Genomic DNA, 14232 nt, shown 5'->3' on the forward strand with positions numbered 1-14232 from the left:
AACCAGCTCCATACTGTTGTGCTACCATCACCAATATCCATTGCCAAATTTCCCAACATATAAACAGAGTTTCAGCGCTTCCTAAGTGGTGATTCCTCCTTTCCCCCTCCCTCCTACCCTTGGTAACCACTATTATACTCTGATCTCTATATATTTGTCTGTTCTAGGTATTTCATGTAAGTGAGATCATACAGTATTTGTCCTTTTGTTAATTGGCTTGCTTCACTCAGCATAATGTTTTCAAGATTCATTGGCTTTTTTTTTTTTTTAATGTATCTTAGCCATCCTAATGGGAATGAAGTGGTATCTCATTGTGATTTTGATTTGCATCTCTTTGATGGCTAATGGCTAATGATGTTGAGCATCTTTTCATGTGTTTTGGTGGCCATTTGAATGTCCTCTTTGGTGAAATGTCTGTTCAAGTGGTTCATTGGCTTTTAACTTCCTGCTTTTAGACACCGACAAGTTCATTTTGTGTGTGTGTGTGTGTGTGTGTGAAGGAAGAACCTGTGTTCTTTTTCTGGAATGAATTAAGGGATGTTGTCCTGGGCCTTAGGTGCTTTGATTAGCCCCCGCAGTGTCCAGCCATTCTGAGAGGCTGTGGTCCTCGGCTCAGGGACCAACTCCTCCATAACTGTAGATATGCTCTTTAAAACAGGTCCATGTATACTGACTTCCACCAGTCCCAGCACCTTTATGCCTGTGCCATTGTGCTTCACTAGGAGCAGAAAGCTCCATTTTGGCTGTCCTGTTTTTGCATCTTACGTATTTTTTCCTAAGTATACACAGTATATGTTTTTCTGGCCTTTATTTCCAGAGATCTTTAGAAAGCATGGGAGATACCCTTCTCATTAAAAATGCAGGTCTAAAAGACTGAAGAAAAAAAAAAGGATTTGCAATTTACAAAGATTTTGGATTAATAACCAGGGAGTGGTGATATCTAATTTGACGGTACAAATGGGGCAGTTACTCAAATCTAGTCAAAACAGTAAGAACTTTAATTTGTCAGCTCCCTCCTGTCTTGCCACTGGGAAGGTTGGAGGAATAGGTATTTAGTAAAGGTATTTCAGTAAACCTTGAAGGTCTAAGTTTTATTCAAATGATCAGACTTTTAATGCTATTAGAGAAGCAAGTGGAGCTAAGGCATTAAAGGTATTAAATTAAATGAATTTAGCTATTTTTAGAAATGAGGGCTAGTACAAATCAGGATGAAAGAAGTAGTAATTTCCGAGTCTATAAAATTGTTAGGAATGTTAATTACTAATTTTATCAATGAATATTTAGCCTTGCAAACAGCTGTTGGCAAGTGGGCAAATCACAATGAATATTGACTTGATACTTTGTCCTTTGAGGACCAGCAGCTGTAACAAATTTGTAGGCTGGTCTCACCTGATATATATATCTACATGTGTTTTTATTACCCCTTGAAATCAGGTAATAAAAAAACAAATTTCCTATGAGCTCAAACATAAAGAAAGCAAGGATAATGTAATGGAGATGTGAACTGCAGTGTGGTTACTAGTCTTTTTATTGATGAAAGGATGTAAACTATCTTCAGCAACATAAACTTCAGGTTAGCCCATCTAATTACTTATGTCATCTCTTACCAGTCTATTAAAAAAAATTGCATGATAACAACAGAGCAACCTAGCTTTATTGCTGTTGAGACATATTCATATTTTAGACATACCCCAAATATTTACCGTATGATTGACGGAAGGGGTAGCATGTAGACGATTCTAGAGATTACCATGTTCATCAGATAAGTGTTTGATTTTAAAAAAAATTTTTATATCAGTTTGTACATATCAGAGGTTATTTTTAAAAAATATGTGGATCAGATGGGCTAAGGGTAGGGCCCATCTGCAAATTATTATCTTAATAATGAGTTTCAAAGTCTTACTAGCAAAGAATATACATGTAGGATTTTAAAAATTATAAAATAGATTGCTCTCTTGATCTTATCTTGCTTAGATGCAGTAATAATACTCATCTTGAAAATGCTAGCCCCAAATACTGGAGTCAGAAAGAAGCCTCAAGCATCCAGAGTTCTCATTTTTACACATTAGAAGACAGAGCCTTGGAGGGTGATTTGCAGCTGAGTCCAGACCAGAATCCAAGCCTTATTGGGCTCCATGCCACACTCCTATGAGGTCTTCAAGACCTCATTTTTATATCTACAGTATGTGCCCATTTTCTTCTAAAGACAGCCATAGGTAGTAAAGGCACGTACTTATCAATAGCTATTCAAGATTGTTAAAAACACATTCAGGTTGCCGTAGATGATCAACCCAAGTTCCAATCTGGCATTTCGATTTCCTTGAAATTTATGTAATCCATTTTGTTTTTCTTTCTTTCATTTTTTCCATATTCATCTTTGTTGGTTTTTATCCATTTTTTAAAATGTAAATAGTTTGATAAAGAAGAATGTCACCTACACTTTTTAACTCTAACATCGATCATTCTATTCCCAGAAGAAAAGGAGTAGCAAAACAAACACCGTTTTCTGGACTGGGCCTTATTCCCATTTATTGGAGCAATGTTCATTGCCGAGGAGATGAAGAAAATATACTGCTTTGTGAAAAAGACATCTGGCAGGGTGAGGCGTGTCCTCAGAAGATGGCAGCTGCTGTCACGTGTAGCTTCTCCCATGGTAAAAAAAAATATATATATTCTCTTATTTTACTTTCACTGTGCTTCAGACCTGGTTCCAGATGATAAGAGTGTCTTATTTTAAATCATTTCCTTGAGAATTTAAACACACAGCTGTAAGTCTGAATCATCGTATTCTACATTTCAAATAGTCTTCAAATGAGTGCATCTAACAACTGAAATCTCATTTTATTTTTATATAATTTCTCATTTTAAAAAGTCTTCAATTTTATATGCTTATGAGAATATTATATACTGTATACATACATATGGCCCTGGTGGCATAGTGGTTAGGCATTTGGCTGCTAACCACAAGGTCGGCAGTTTGAATCTACCAGCTGTTCCTTGGAAATCCTATGGGGCAGTTCTCTCTGTCTTATAGGGTCACCATGAGTCGGAACTGACTCAATGGCAATGGGTTTAGTTTGGTTTTGGATATATACAGATTATATATACATATATATGTTATACTGTACTATATACTTTTAGGGTCGCTATGAGTTGGAATTGACTCGATGGCAGTGGGTTAGGTTTGGTTTGGTACTACACACTGTACATGAAACGTATCTTTTGGTAATGGAAAATCATAATGGAATCTAAATGGAAAATCCTCTTGAAACCAAATATAAAATACAGCAAATACAACAAAATATTTTTTCTTTGTAGAATGGAATATAATCATGATATCAGCGTTCTCCTTTGGGTTGTAGGTAGCACATTCCCTAGAAATGGATTGCTATCTTGCATGAAGCCTTCTTCCAAGCATATAACTAGGGTATATGGTAATTAACACTATGGCTTCAGTACCAGGAAACCAAACCAAATCTGTTGCCATTGAGTTGATTCCAACTCATAGGGACCCTAGAGCATAGAGTAGAACCGCCCCCATAGGGTTTCCAAGGAGTGCCTGGTGGATTTAAACTGCTGACCTTTTGGTTAACAGCCGAACTGTTAATCGTTACGCCACCAGGGTTTCCATCTGTGTGTGTGTGTGCGCATATATATATATAATATAGGCAACAAAATTTTATTTTATGCTACTTTACTGAATTCTCTTCCAAACGATTTTTGTTTGTTGAGGGGATGGAGAATGTTAACTAAACTTCATCTTTACACATTTTTATATTGTAATAATTACATAAGCCAGAACAAAAACCAAACCCAGTGCCATTGAGTTAATTCCGACTCATAGCAACCCTATAGGACAGAGTAGAACTGTCCCATAGAGTTTCCAAGGAGCGCCTGGTAGATTTGAACTGCCTACCCTTTGGTTAGCAGCCGTAGCACTTAACCATTATGCCACCAGGGTTTCCAGTAATTACATATCTAAGAAAAATACATATTTTAAATAAAAAAATGACATTACAAAATGCAAATGCAAGGTAATATGCCGTAATGGCTGTAGGTTGTAGATGATTTTAAATTTCTTCTAAAAAATTTTTTTTCCTGCTCCAAGCTTACCACATGGGGCAAATATACATTTTCCATCACTTTCTGCATTTTCGAAGTCTGTTAAAGGAAATATAAACATAATAACTCTTGAAAATTACGTTTCTTACCACCATTTAGCCTTTAGTAACTATAAGAAGCTCATATACAATACTTGGAAGAACAGTTATAAATTGTGTTATTCACTTATGTAAGTAAACTGCATTACAAATATCAGAATGTTCTATATGCAAATATTTAGTTACCTGGCTCTATGTCATAAAACTCATGTTTGGTATTCAAATATAAGTGTGCATAGCTGTTATGGGTTGAATTGTGTCCCCCAAATATATGTGTTTTAAGTCCTAACCTCTGTGTTTGTGGTTATAATCCCATTTGGAAATGGGTTGTCTTTGTTAATGTTAATGAGACGGGATTAATGTAGGGTGTGTTATAAGTCAATCTCTTTTGCGATATAAAAGAAATTAAACAAGCAAGCAAAAGAAACAGAGATGGGGAAGAGAGATGCCAAGCTGCATGAGGGTCACCCAGGAGCAGAAGCTCAAAGAGACGAGGGTCTTCCTCCAGAGCCGACAGAAAGAGAAAGACTTCCCCTAGAGCCAGCACCCTGAATTCGGACTTCTAGCCTCCTAAAGTGTGAGAAAATAAATTTCTGTTAAAGCCACCCACTTGTGATGTTTCTGTTATAGCAGCACTAGATAACTAAGACAATAGCCAAATACCATTGATAGTCAGCCACTTACACTGTGGAGGAATTAGAAGTGTATTTCCGTGTGGATAACTTATTAGCGTTTGCAAATAAACTTCTTAATATTTACTGCACTTGTTCACTTTCCCCATATACACCACTTATTAAAAAAGAAAAGAAATTAGACTGCCTTACTATTTCTTGAACAATTCAAAAGTGTTTCCATACCTTCGTTCATACTGTTCATTTTGCTTCAACTGCACTTCCCCCATCTCTGACTTCCAAAATCCACCCATCCATCATGGTCCACTTCGGATACCAGCTGTTGCACAAGAGATTCCTAAACTACATCCAACTACGAGTAAGCTCACTCTCTTCTGAACCCATGCAGAGTTATCTAGAGAATTTCTTCTCTGTATTATTTTAACCACATCCTTAGGCAGTGAACTTCATAAGGGCAGGGTCTATCTAATGCCCAGTTGAGCACCCAGTAGCACCTACTGCAATACCTCGCATACAACAGATTCCTAATATCTGTTTGTTAAACAAAATTGAATGAAAATTTAGGGTATCCTTGCTGGGCCTTTTGCTATCACTTGTCAGGCTAATAGGTTTGGGTTTTTTTGGATGCTGATCACCATTCCAGATACTGAGAATACAGAGGTGGAATAAAAAGACAGTGTCTCTGACCTCAATTCCAGCTGGGAGGAGGCAGATAATTGACATGTAAACCAATAAATAAATGACAGTTTTAGGTAGAAGTGAATACTGTGAGGAAGACCAAATTAGGCAGTGCATTAGAAAGTACCTTGGGGTTCTGTCTAAACAGCTAAGTTAAAGTAGTTTAGATGGGCTGCTGGAAGAAGGGGTGTTTTGGAGTTGAGACCTGAATGATGAGAGGGAGGCAGCCATGTAAAAATCTGTGGTAACTTATCCCAAGGAGAGGAAATAGCGTGTGTAAAGACCCTGAGGTGGGAACCAACTTGTAGTGTTTACAGGACAGAAGGAAGAGGGCAGTGTGGCTACAGCTAGCAAATGAGGCCAGAATTGGAGAGACAAATTCAGAGACTGGTAAGGTCTAGATCAGGACATAGTAGACTATGATAAGGAAATAACAATGGAAGCCTTTGGTGGTTCTTAACCAAGGCGGTGAATGTGAACTGATTCATGCCCAAATGAATTTTCAACATTGTTTTTTGAAGTTACTGGCCAATATAATTAGTTATATTGATTTCACATATATAAAAATAATTCTGTAGCGAAAATCTGCTCTACACGTAAGTGCTATTATTAAGTGCCTGTTGGTAATGCTCAAGCTATTGTAAATTAAAAAAAAAAATCAGTGTCACCACCGTAATACCATAAAAATCTAACATACTTCCAGTAAACTACAGCCTTTGAGTGTGTCTTCTCTGGTTTCACAGGTTGTTGGGGAAAAGTGAATTAAGACTATTTCCTTTTAAGAGCTAGTCATATGAATGTTACTTGATCAGAAGTGTTAACTGGTCAGTATCACCATTAGATATGTGTGTGTATGTGTGCATATCACTCAAGCTGCTTAATAAATATTGTCTAATTATTGAGAAGGAGTCTTTGGGTGGTGCAAATGGTTACTGATTAGCTGCTAACCAAGAAGTTGTAGGTTTGAGTCTACCCAGAGGCACCTTGGAAGGAAGGCCTGGCACTCTATTTCCAAAAAATCAGCTATTGAAAACCCTGTGGAACACAGTTCTACCCTGACACACATGGGGTCACCATGAGTCAGAATCTACTCCAAGGCAACTTTTTTTTTTTTAATTATTGAGAATGGCAAAGAAAAAGAATATACCTAATTTTATTGCTTGTCTTTGTTTCCTAGTGCTGCTATAATAGAAATATCACAAGTGGGTGGGTTTAATGTACAGAAATTTATTTTCTCACAGTTAAGGTGGTTAGAAGCCTGAATTCAGTGTACTGGCTCTAGAAGGAGGCTCTCTCTGTTCGCTCTGGGGAAAAACCCTTATCTTCCGGCTTCTTTGCCTCTCTTCCTTGATGATGTCCGTGTGGCATCAGTCTTTCTCCATTTGTGTTTGCTTGCTTCTGTGCCTTAACTGCTCCTTTCATATTCAAAAGTAATTGGCTTAAGATACAGCCTACACTGAATATCCAGCTCAATTGGCATAACATAATTTATTAAGAAAGTGTTCTACATTCTGCTTTGGTGAGTAGAGTCTGGGGTCTTAAAAGCCTATGAGCAGCCATGTAAGGTACTCCCCACTGGTCTCACCCCGTCTGGAGCAGGGTTTCCAATCTATAACACAGCTCAATTTAAATACATAGGTTTAACGTTTTTAATTTCACATTCCACAGGCCCCATGTTCCCGGTCCTGCGCCTTGTTGGAGGGAGCAGTGTGTACGAAGGCCGAGTGGAAGTCTACCACGCTGGTCAGTGGGGAACTGTTTGTGATGACCAATGGGATGATGCAGATGCAGAAGTGATCTGCAGGCAGCTTGGCCTGAGGTTTGCGTTTATTGCTTTTGTTTTGTTTCATTTTTTGGATCTATTATTTTCATGCTCAAAGGCAGGTGGTGTTTGTTTAAATTGCTCATTTCCTTGAACACATAGAAAAAGCCACCTTTTGATCTTTGTACTAGGCTGTGGACGCCACGGAGAGAATTTATGTGTACTCCACATTCCTAACTTGCTTGTGTCTGAGCTTGGATAAAACTCTAAGCCTTTTACTACTTTTCTTTGGTAGCCTTTACATTACTCCCAGGTATTAATCAGCACTGTCAACCACAGTGACTAAACTGAAGTCATATAACAAAACACTAACAGAGTTAGGTATAACTGAAGTTTAACTCCTCTCTCCCCAGATACTGTCTAAACTTTTGAACTTTGCTTCCTTATTTGTTAGTTGTGTGCTTGGAATAAAGGATGTCTAGTCATTTTTAGTCATGTACAAGGGTATTAATTACAACTTACAGCAACTCTGTAGGATAGAGTAGAACTGCCCCTTAGGGTTCTCAAGGGGCAGCTGGTGGATTCGAGCTCTTAACCTTTGGTTAGCAGCCAAGTGCTTAACTACTATTCCGCCCAAAACCAAAAGCCGTTGCCACTGAGTCAATTCGAACTCGTAGCAACCCTCTGCAATTCCCATGTAGGGTATGGAAACGAAGCATGTGCAATAAAGATAGCAGTATGAAAATTATCATTCCCTGTTGCCTCAGTTGTAATTATTCTGGAATAGTATAATTTCAGATTTTCTAGTCCCTCTCTTTAGTTATTCTGAATATTTGGTATAACAAGCCTGAAATTGTGTCTAAAATTATATTAAGGGATTTTTTTTTAAGTTAATATTTTACTTTAAGTTTGAAAAATATTCTGTTTTGCACTTTGGAGGGCAGTGGAAAGAGATCTTTTGAGATTACAGCTTTTTTGTCCACACATCGTTTTGACCAAGTAAACATGATTCTTGACCCTGCAGCATGATTTATGTACCTTGAACCTTTTATACTCAATTTTTTTTTTTTTTTTTTATTGCAGTTGACCCCATTCTTTTTCAAAACGCTATTTATGTTTGTGTTAGGTATTTTGGAAACCCTAGTAAAACAGTGGTTAAGAGCTTGGCTGCTAACCGAAGAGACGGCAGTTCAAATCCGTCAGGCACTCCTTGGAAGGCAACGGGTTTGGGTTTTTTTTTTAATGTATCTTAAAGTAATATGCAGACATTTTAACATTTTACCTCTAAATACTTGAGTATGTTTTTTTTAAAAAAATTGAAACATTGTCCTTTGTAGCTAAATTGTCTTGATCACAACTAATATAGTTGGTCTTAACTTAGTACCCGTCATATTCCAATTTCCATAGTTGCCTCTACAGTGTCCTTTGCAGCTGGATTGTCTGAAGCAGAATTTAGTGCATGACCATGTAGTACATCTGGATGTTACGACCCTACATCTTTTAATCTAGACAGCCTCTTTTTTTCACTAGACTGACTTGTTGAAGAGACCAGGCCAGTTGTTCTGGAAAATGTCCCACTTTCTGGATTTGTCTCATTTCCTCCTCCTAGTGTCATTTATTTATTTATTTTTTGGTGTCATTTAGTTTATTCCTCTGGTTCTTGTAATTCCTGAAATTGAAGGTTAGGGCCAAATGCTTGATTAGATCAAAGTAAACATTTTGGCTAGAAATTACAGGTGATGCGTTCTCATCTTTAGGAGTCACAGAGAGTACCTCTGGTTTTCCACCACTGGTGAGGGGAAGATTGAGACGTGAAGGTTAAGATGGTGTCAGCTTGATCCTTCCACTAGACAGACATTTCCCCCTGTAACTGATCCCGGTATCTAACTACAAATTCACAGTTCATGAATGAGATAGCAACAAGCATGGCAAATCTTGTGTCAGTGGGGTTTGATTTAATTACTAAGTAATGTTAAGTTTACCAGTATGATTATTTTCTTCAGTAGTAGGACCAATTAGTTTCTTTTGAGAAAATTGTAATTAATTTAAATTTTTGAGACCAGATTTTTAGGTGTTCTGACTGGGTATTAACTCAAGACCAGTTTTCCTAAAGTTTTTAGATGCTGCTGTTGGAGTCAGCATAGCATAAGAATTATGAGCATGGGCTCTGGACTCAGAATGACCTGGATTTGAATCATACTTCTGAATTTGAGAAAAGTTACGGAAATTCTCTTAATCACAGTTTCCTCATCCATAACATATTTCCTAATTTATAGGGTTTATAGGGTTTACTGTCTATAAGGAGCCCTGGTGATGCAGTGGTTGCTAACCAAAAGGTTGGCAGTTTGAATTCATCAGGAAACCCTATGGGGCAGTTCTATTCTGTCTTACAGGGCCGCTATGAGTTGGAATTGACTCGACAGCAACGGGTTCGGTTTTTGTTTGTTTGTTTATTGTCTGTAAAAGGAGTCCTGGTGGCACAATGGTTAAGTGCTTGGGTGCTAACCAAAAGGTGGCCAGTTGTAACCCACCAGCCACTCCATGGAAGAAAAGACTTGGCTATCTGCTCCCATAAAGAGTACAGCCTAGGAAATCCTGTGGGACAGCTCTACTCTGTTATTTAGGGTTGCTTTGAGTCAGAATTGACTTCATGGAACACAGCAACAACAACAGCAAGAGTTCATAAGAGGACCTTGGTGGTTTGGTGGTAGAATTTTCACCTCCCGTGTGGGAGATTAGGTTTGGTTCCCGACCAGTGCACCTCACGTGCAGCCACCACCTGTCTGTCAGTGATGATTGTATATTGCTATGATGCCGAACAGGTTTCGGTGGAGCTTCCAGACTGAAATGGACTAGAAAGAAACGCGTGGTGATCTACTTCTGAAAATCAGCCAGTAAAAACCCTATGGATGGTAATGATCTGATCCCAAATCAGTTATGGGGATGGCATAGGACTGGGCAGAATTTTGTTCTCTTGTGCATGGAGTTGCTATGAGTAAGGTGCCAACTCAGCAGCACCTAACAGCGACAAGTGTCTATAAAGAAGTTAGCAGTATACAGCAGGGAGGCAGAGCAAACATGGTGTTATAGACAGAAGTATCATGCTGTCCTTCTGCAGAGACCTGAAAAACTAAGTAAAACAGGTACAAACGTCACTTCTGGAACCCTAAGCATCAAATAAAGGAATGAAGAACTCGATCAAGCACCAAATGCAATAAGAAAGTGAAGACAACAGAGGATGAGGAGAGCTGTGAAGTGGAGGTCACCTACCAGCTAATATGGCATGGATTCACCATCTTGGACTACAGCCATCAAGGACCATGGACAGGGAATACAGGAAATCAACCGCAAGGAGTTGCCAACGGGAGACAGAGCACCCTGTAACCAGGGATACGTACTTTCCCACCCCCCACCTTTCTTCCCTCTACATGGCCTTCACCACTTTCCAATGGGCCACAGTCACTCAACTGGAGAGACACCAGCTCCCTGCCAACTGGGTTCACCCTGCCCTCAATAGCTGCCCCCTTCAGCACCATTTTTGTTTATTTGTTTGTTTTTTGCTGCTCTTCTCTGTCCCTTCCTTCCTTTCCTTTCTCCTATCCAACTAGCCCCATGTGCCATACCGTCCTCTTCTTGATGGGCTGTGATCTTTTTGTTTGGTTTGGTTTGTTCTTTTTTCCTGTTTCCTCTCTCCTTTCCTTCTTTTCCTTTCTCCCACCTACCCAGCCCTGTGCACTGTCCCTGCCCTTTCTCAAGGGGCCATGCTGCACCACTCAGCTGGAAAGTCACTGTGTGTGGCCTCGCCGGGTCTGCACCACCACCATCAACTGGCTCCCTCAGTGCCATTTTGTTTATTTATTTATTGTTTGGTCTTTTCTTTCTCTTTTTTTGGTTGTTGTTTCTTCTTTCTTGCTCCCTTCCTTCTTTTCCTTTCTCCCACCCACCTAGCCCCATGTTCTGCTCTCCTCCTTCTTGGTGGGCTGTGCTGTGTCACTTGGCTGGAGAGCCTCTGGTACACAGCCTCCCTGGGTCTGCACTGCCCTCACGGGCCAGCTCCTTCAGCGCCATATTTTTTATTTTTCTTTATCTTTCTCCTTCTCCATTTTCCTTCCCCATCCCACCTGGACTCTGTGCTGCCTCTGCCCCTTCCTGATAGGCTGTGCCATGCTGCTCAGTGGGAGAGTCATCAGCTTGCCACCACTCCAATTCCATTCCTGCCCCCAATGGCTGGCTCCTCCCACCATATTTATTTATTTATTGTTGTTGCCATTCTTATTGTATATTTTATTTTTATTTGTTGGTCTCTTCTCTCTCTTTTCTCTCTTTCCTTTCCTTTCTCCTGCCTACCTAGCCTTGTGCACTGCCCACACCCCTTCTTGTCAGGCTAAGCCACATTGCTTGGCTAAATAGCCACTGGCACATGGCCTCGCTGGGTCTGCCCCGCCCCAACCCACCAAATCCTACTGTGCTACCATTTTATTTACTTTTTTTTCTTCATTTCTCTCTCTCTCTCTTTTTTTTTTTTTGCTTTTCTTTCTCTTTCTTTTACTCACCCACTTAGAGCCACACATCACATCCTCTTCCTTCCCTCCTGCCTATCTACTTAGATCATCAAGCCCGTGATCAGTACCAATACAGTTCCCCAGACCTCACCCTGCATTGCCTTCCATCCCCACCCCCTTGGCCCCAGATCACGTGGCAAAATACCCATCCCCACCCCTCCACCCCCACTGGATACACCCTGATGCACCATAGCTGAGTGACTGGTCTTGCCTACCTGGACACGGTGCTGAGAAGTATCATATCCACAGGCAAGCAAGCAATAAAACATGCCCAGCCAGACTGCCCAGATGTAGCTAAATAAAACACAAAAGCAGGATGAGACAAACAAATCTACAATCAATAAATGAAGAAAATAATTCCCAAATGTCCCAGAGACAGCAGACAATATCAAAACATGTTTTTTAAAAAAGGCCAAGAGGCTCCAGAGAGAGATCAGAATAAAACACCAGATGATCTTCTGGTAGAAGAGGCACTGGAATTCAAAACTCTAATATTCAGTGTTCTCCAAGAGACAAAGGAAAATGCAGGCAAGGAAAATAAGGAAAAATAGACAAAATTGTGGAAAATATAGACAAAATCAGGGAAAACACAAAGAAAGCAATGGAATAATTCAGGAAAATAATACAGGAACAAAATGTCAAAATAAATAGATATCTTACAAAAACAGAAATTAGAAATTCAAAAGATAAACAACAAGATTTCAGAAATGGACAATACAATAGAAGGTTTTAGAGTGTTATGGTCTGTATTGTGTCCCTTAAAAATGTGTGTCAATTTGGCTAGGCCATGATTCCCAGCGTTATGTGATTGTCCACCATTTTGTCAATGATGTGATTTTCCTGTGTGTTGTAAATCCTACCTCTATGATGTTAATGAAACAGGATTAGAGACAGTTATGTTAGTGAGGCAGGACTCAATCTACAAGATTAGATTTTGTCTCAAGTCAATCTTTTGAGATATAAAAGAGAGAAGTGAGCAGAAACACATGGGGACCTCATACCACCAAGAAACAAGAGACAGGAGAATAATGAGTCCTTTGGACCCAGGGTTCAGGTGCTGAGAAGCTCCTCAACCAGAGAAGATTGATGAAAAAGACCTTACCCAAGAACTGACACAGAGAGAAAGCCTTCCCCTGGAGCTGGCATCTTGAATTCAGACTTCTAGTATCCTGGACTGTGAGGGAATAAATTTCTCTTTGTTAAAGCCATTCACTTGTGGTATTTCTGTTATAGCAGTACTAGATAATTAAGACAAGGAGCAAATTTGAAACAATGGAAGACAGGATCAGTGAAATTGAAGACAAATCCTTGGATACCACTTTGAGGAAAAATCAGAAAAGAATGAAGAAATCCTGAGAATGATATGAGATACAATCAAAAAGAAAATATGTGTGTGATTGGAGTCCCAGAACAAGAGGGGAAAACTTAAAGCACAGGGAGGATCACTGAGGATTTATCAACAGAAAACTTCCCTAATATCATGAAAGATGAAACGCTGACCATCCAAGAAGCTCAATGAACCCCATACAAGATAGACCCCAAAAGAAAATCACCAAGACATATGATAATCACACTCACTAAAACCAAAGACGAAGAAAGAATCCTGAGAGTAGCTTGAGAAATATGAAAAGTGACATACAAAGGGGAACAATAAGACTAAGCTCTGATTACTTGGCAGAAACCATGCAGGCAAGAAGGCATATATAAAAAACCCTGAAAGAAAAAAACTGCCAACCAAGAATAATATATCCTGCAAAACTCTCACTCAAATATGATGGCAAAATTGGGACATTTCCAGATAAACAGAAATTAAGGGAATATGTAAAAGCCAAACTTACAAGAATCATTAAAGGGAGCCCTCCAGTTAGAAAACCAAAAACATCAGACAACAACCTGAATCTACGACACAAGATAGCATCAGCCAGATACCAACCTAGGTAATAAACTCTCATGGATAAAACAAAACTAAAACAACAGGGAACCAGAGAGGTCAGTTTGTAAATGACAACAATGTCAGAACAAACAGTGTAGGCATAAAAGTTTCAAATGGAGAGGAAGTCAAGGTGGTATCAAGTAGTAAAAGACTGGTTTAAACATAGGCAGATGGGGTAAATTTCAAGATAACCAAAAGAAAGTTAGCAAACATACTCATCAAAATAAAGAAAAAAAAATAAAGCCTCAGTAAACACAAAATCTACAAAAACGAAACAAACAAACAAAAAAACTAACAAAAGGAACTCAGCACAGAAGAGTAAGAGGAACAAAGAAAATGTCAGGACCACAAAAAAAAAAGGCACTACAAAATGACAATAATAAACTCAAACCTATCAATAATCACACTGAACTTAGATGGCTTAAAAGCACCCATAAAGAGACAGAGGATGACAGAATGGATAAGAAAACAGGACCCATCAACACAATGTCTGCAAGAGACGCAC

At 39.1% G+C, this 14232-nt stretch overlaps 1 protein-coding gene across 1 annotated transcript in view; it reads left to right on the forward strand.

The window, feature by feature from the left end:
* Positions 1 to 14232, forward strand: part of PRSS12 (serine protease 12) — a 101910-nt gene that overhangs the window by 14687 nt on the left and 72991 nt on the right. The window contains exons 3-4 of the mRNA XM_010590518.3: positions 2475 to 2653; positions 7139 to 7289. Of these exons, the coding sequence (XP_010588820.2) occupies positions 2475 to 2653; positions 7139 to 7289 (330 nt within the window). The remainder of the gene's footprint in view (positions 1 to 2474; positions 2654 to 7138; positions 7290 to 14232) is intronic.

Source organism: Loxodonta africana, chromosome 5 (assembly GCF_030014295.1).
Source record: "Loxodonta africana isolate mLoxAfr1 chromosome 5, mLoxAfr1.hap2, whole genome shotgun sequence".
Taxonomy (NCBI): domain Eukaryota; kingdom Metazoa; phylum Chordata; class Mammalia; order Proboscidea; family Elephantidae; genus Loxodonta; species Loxodonta africana.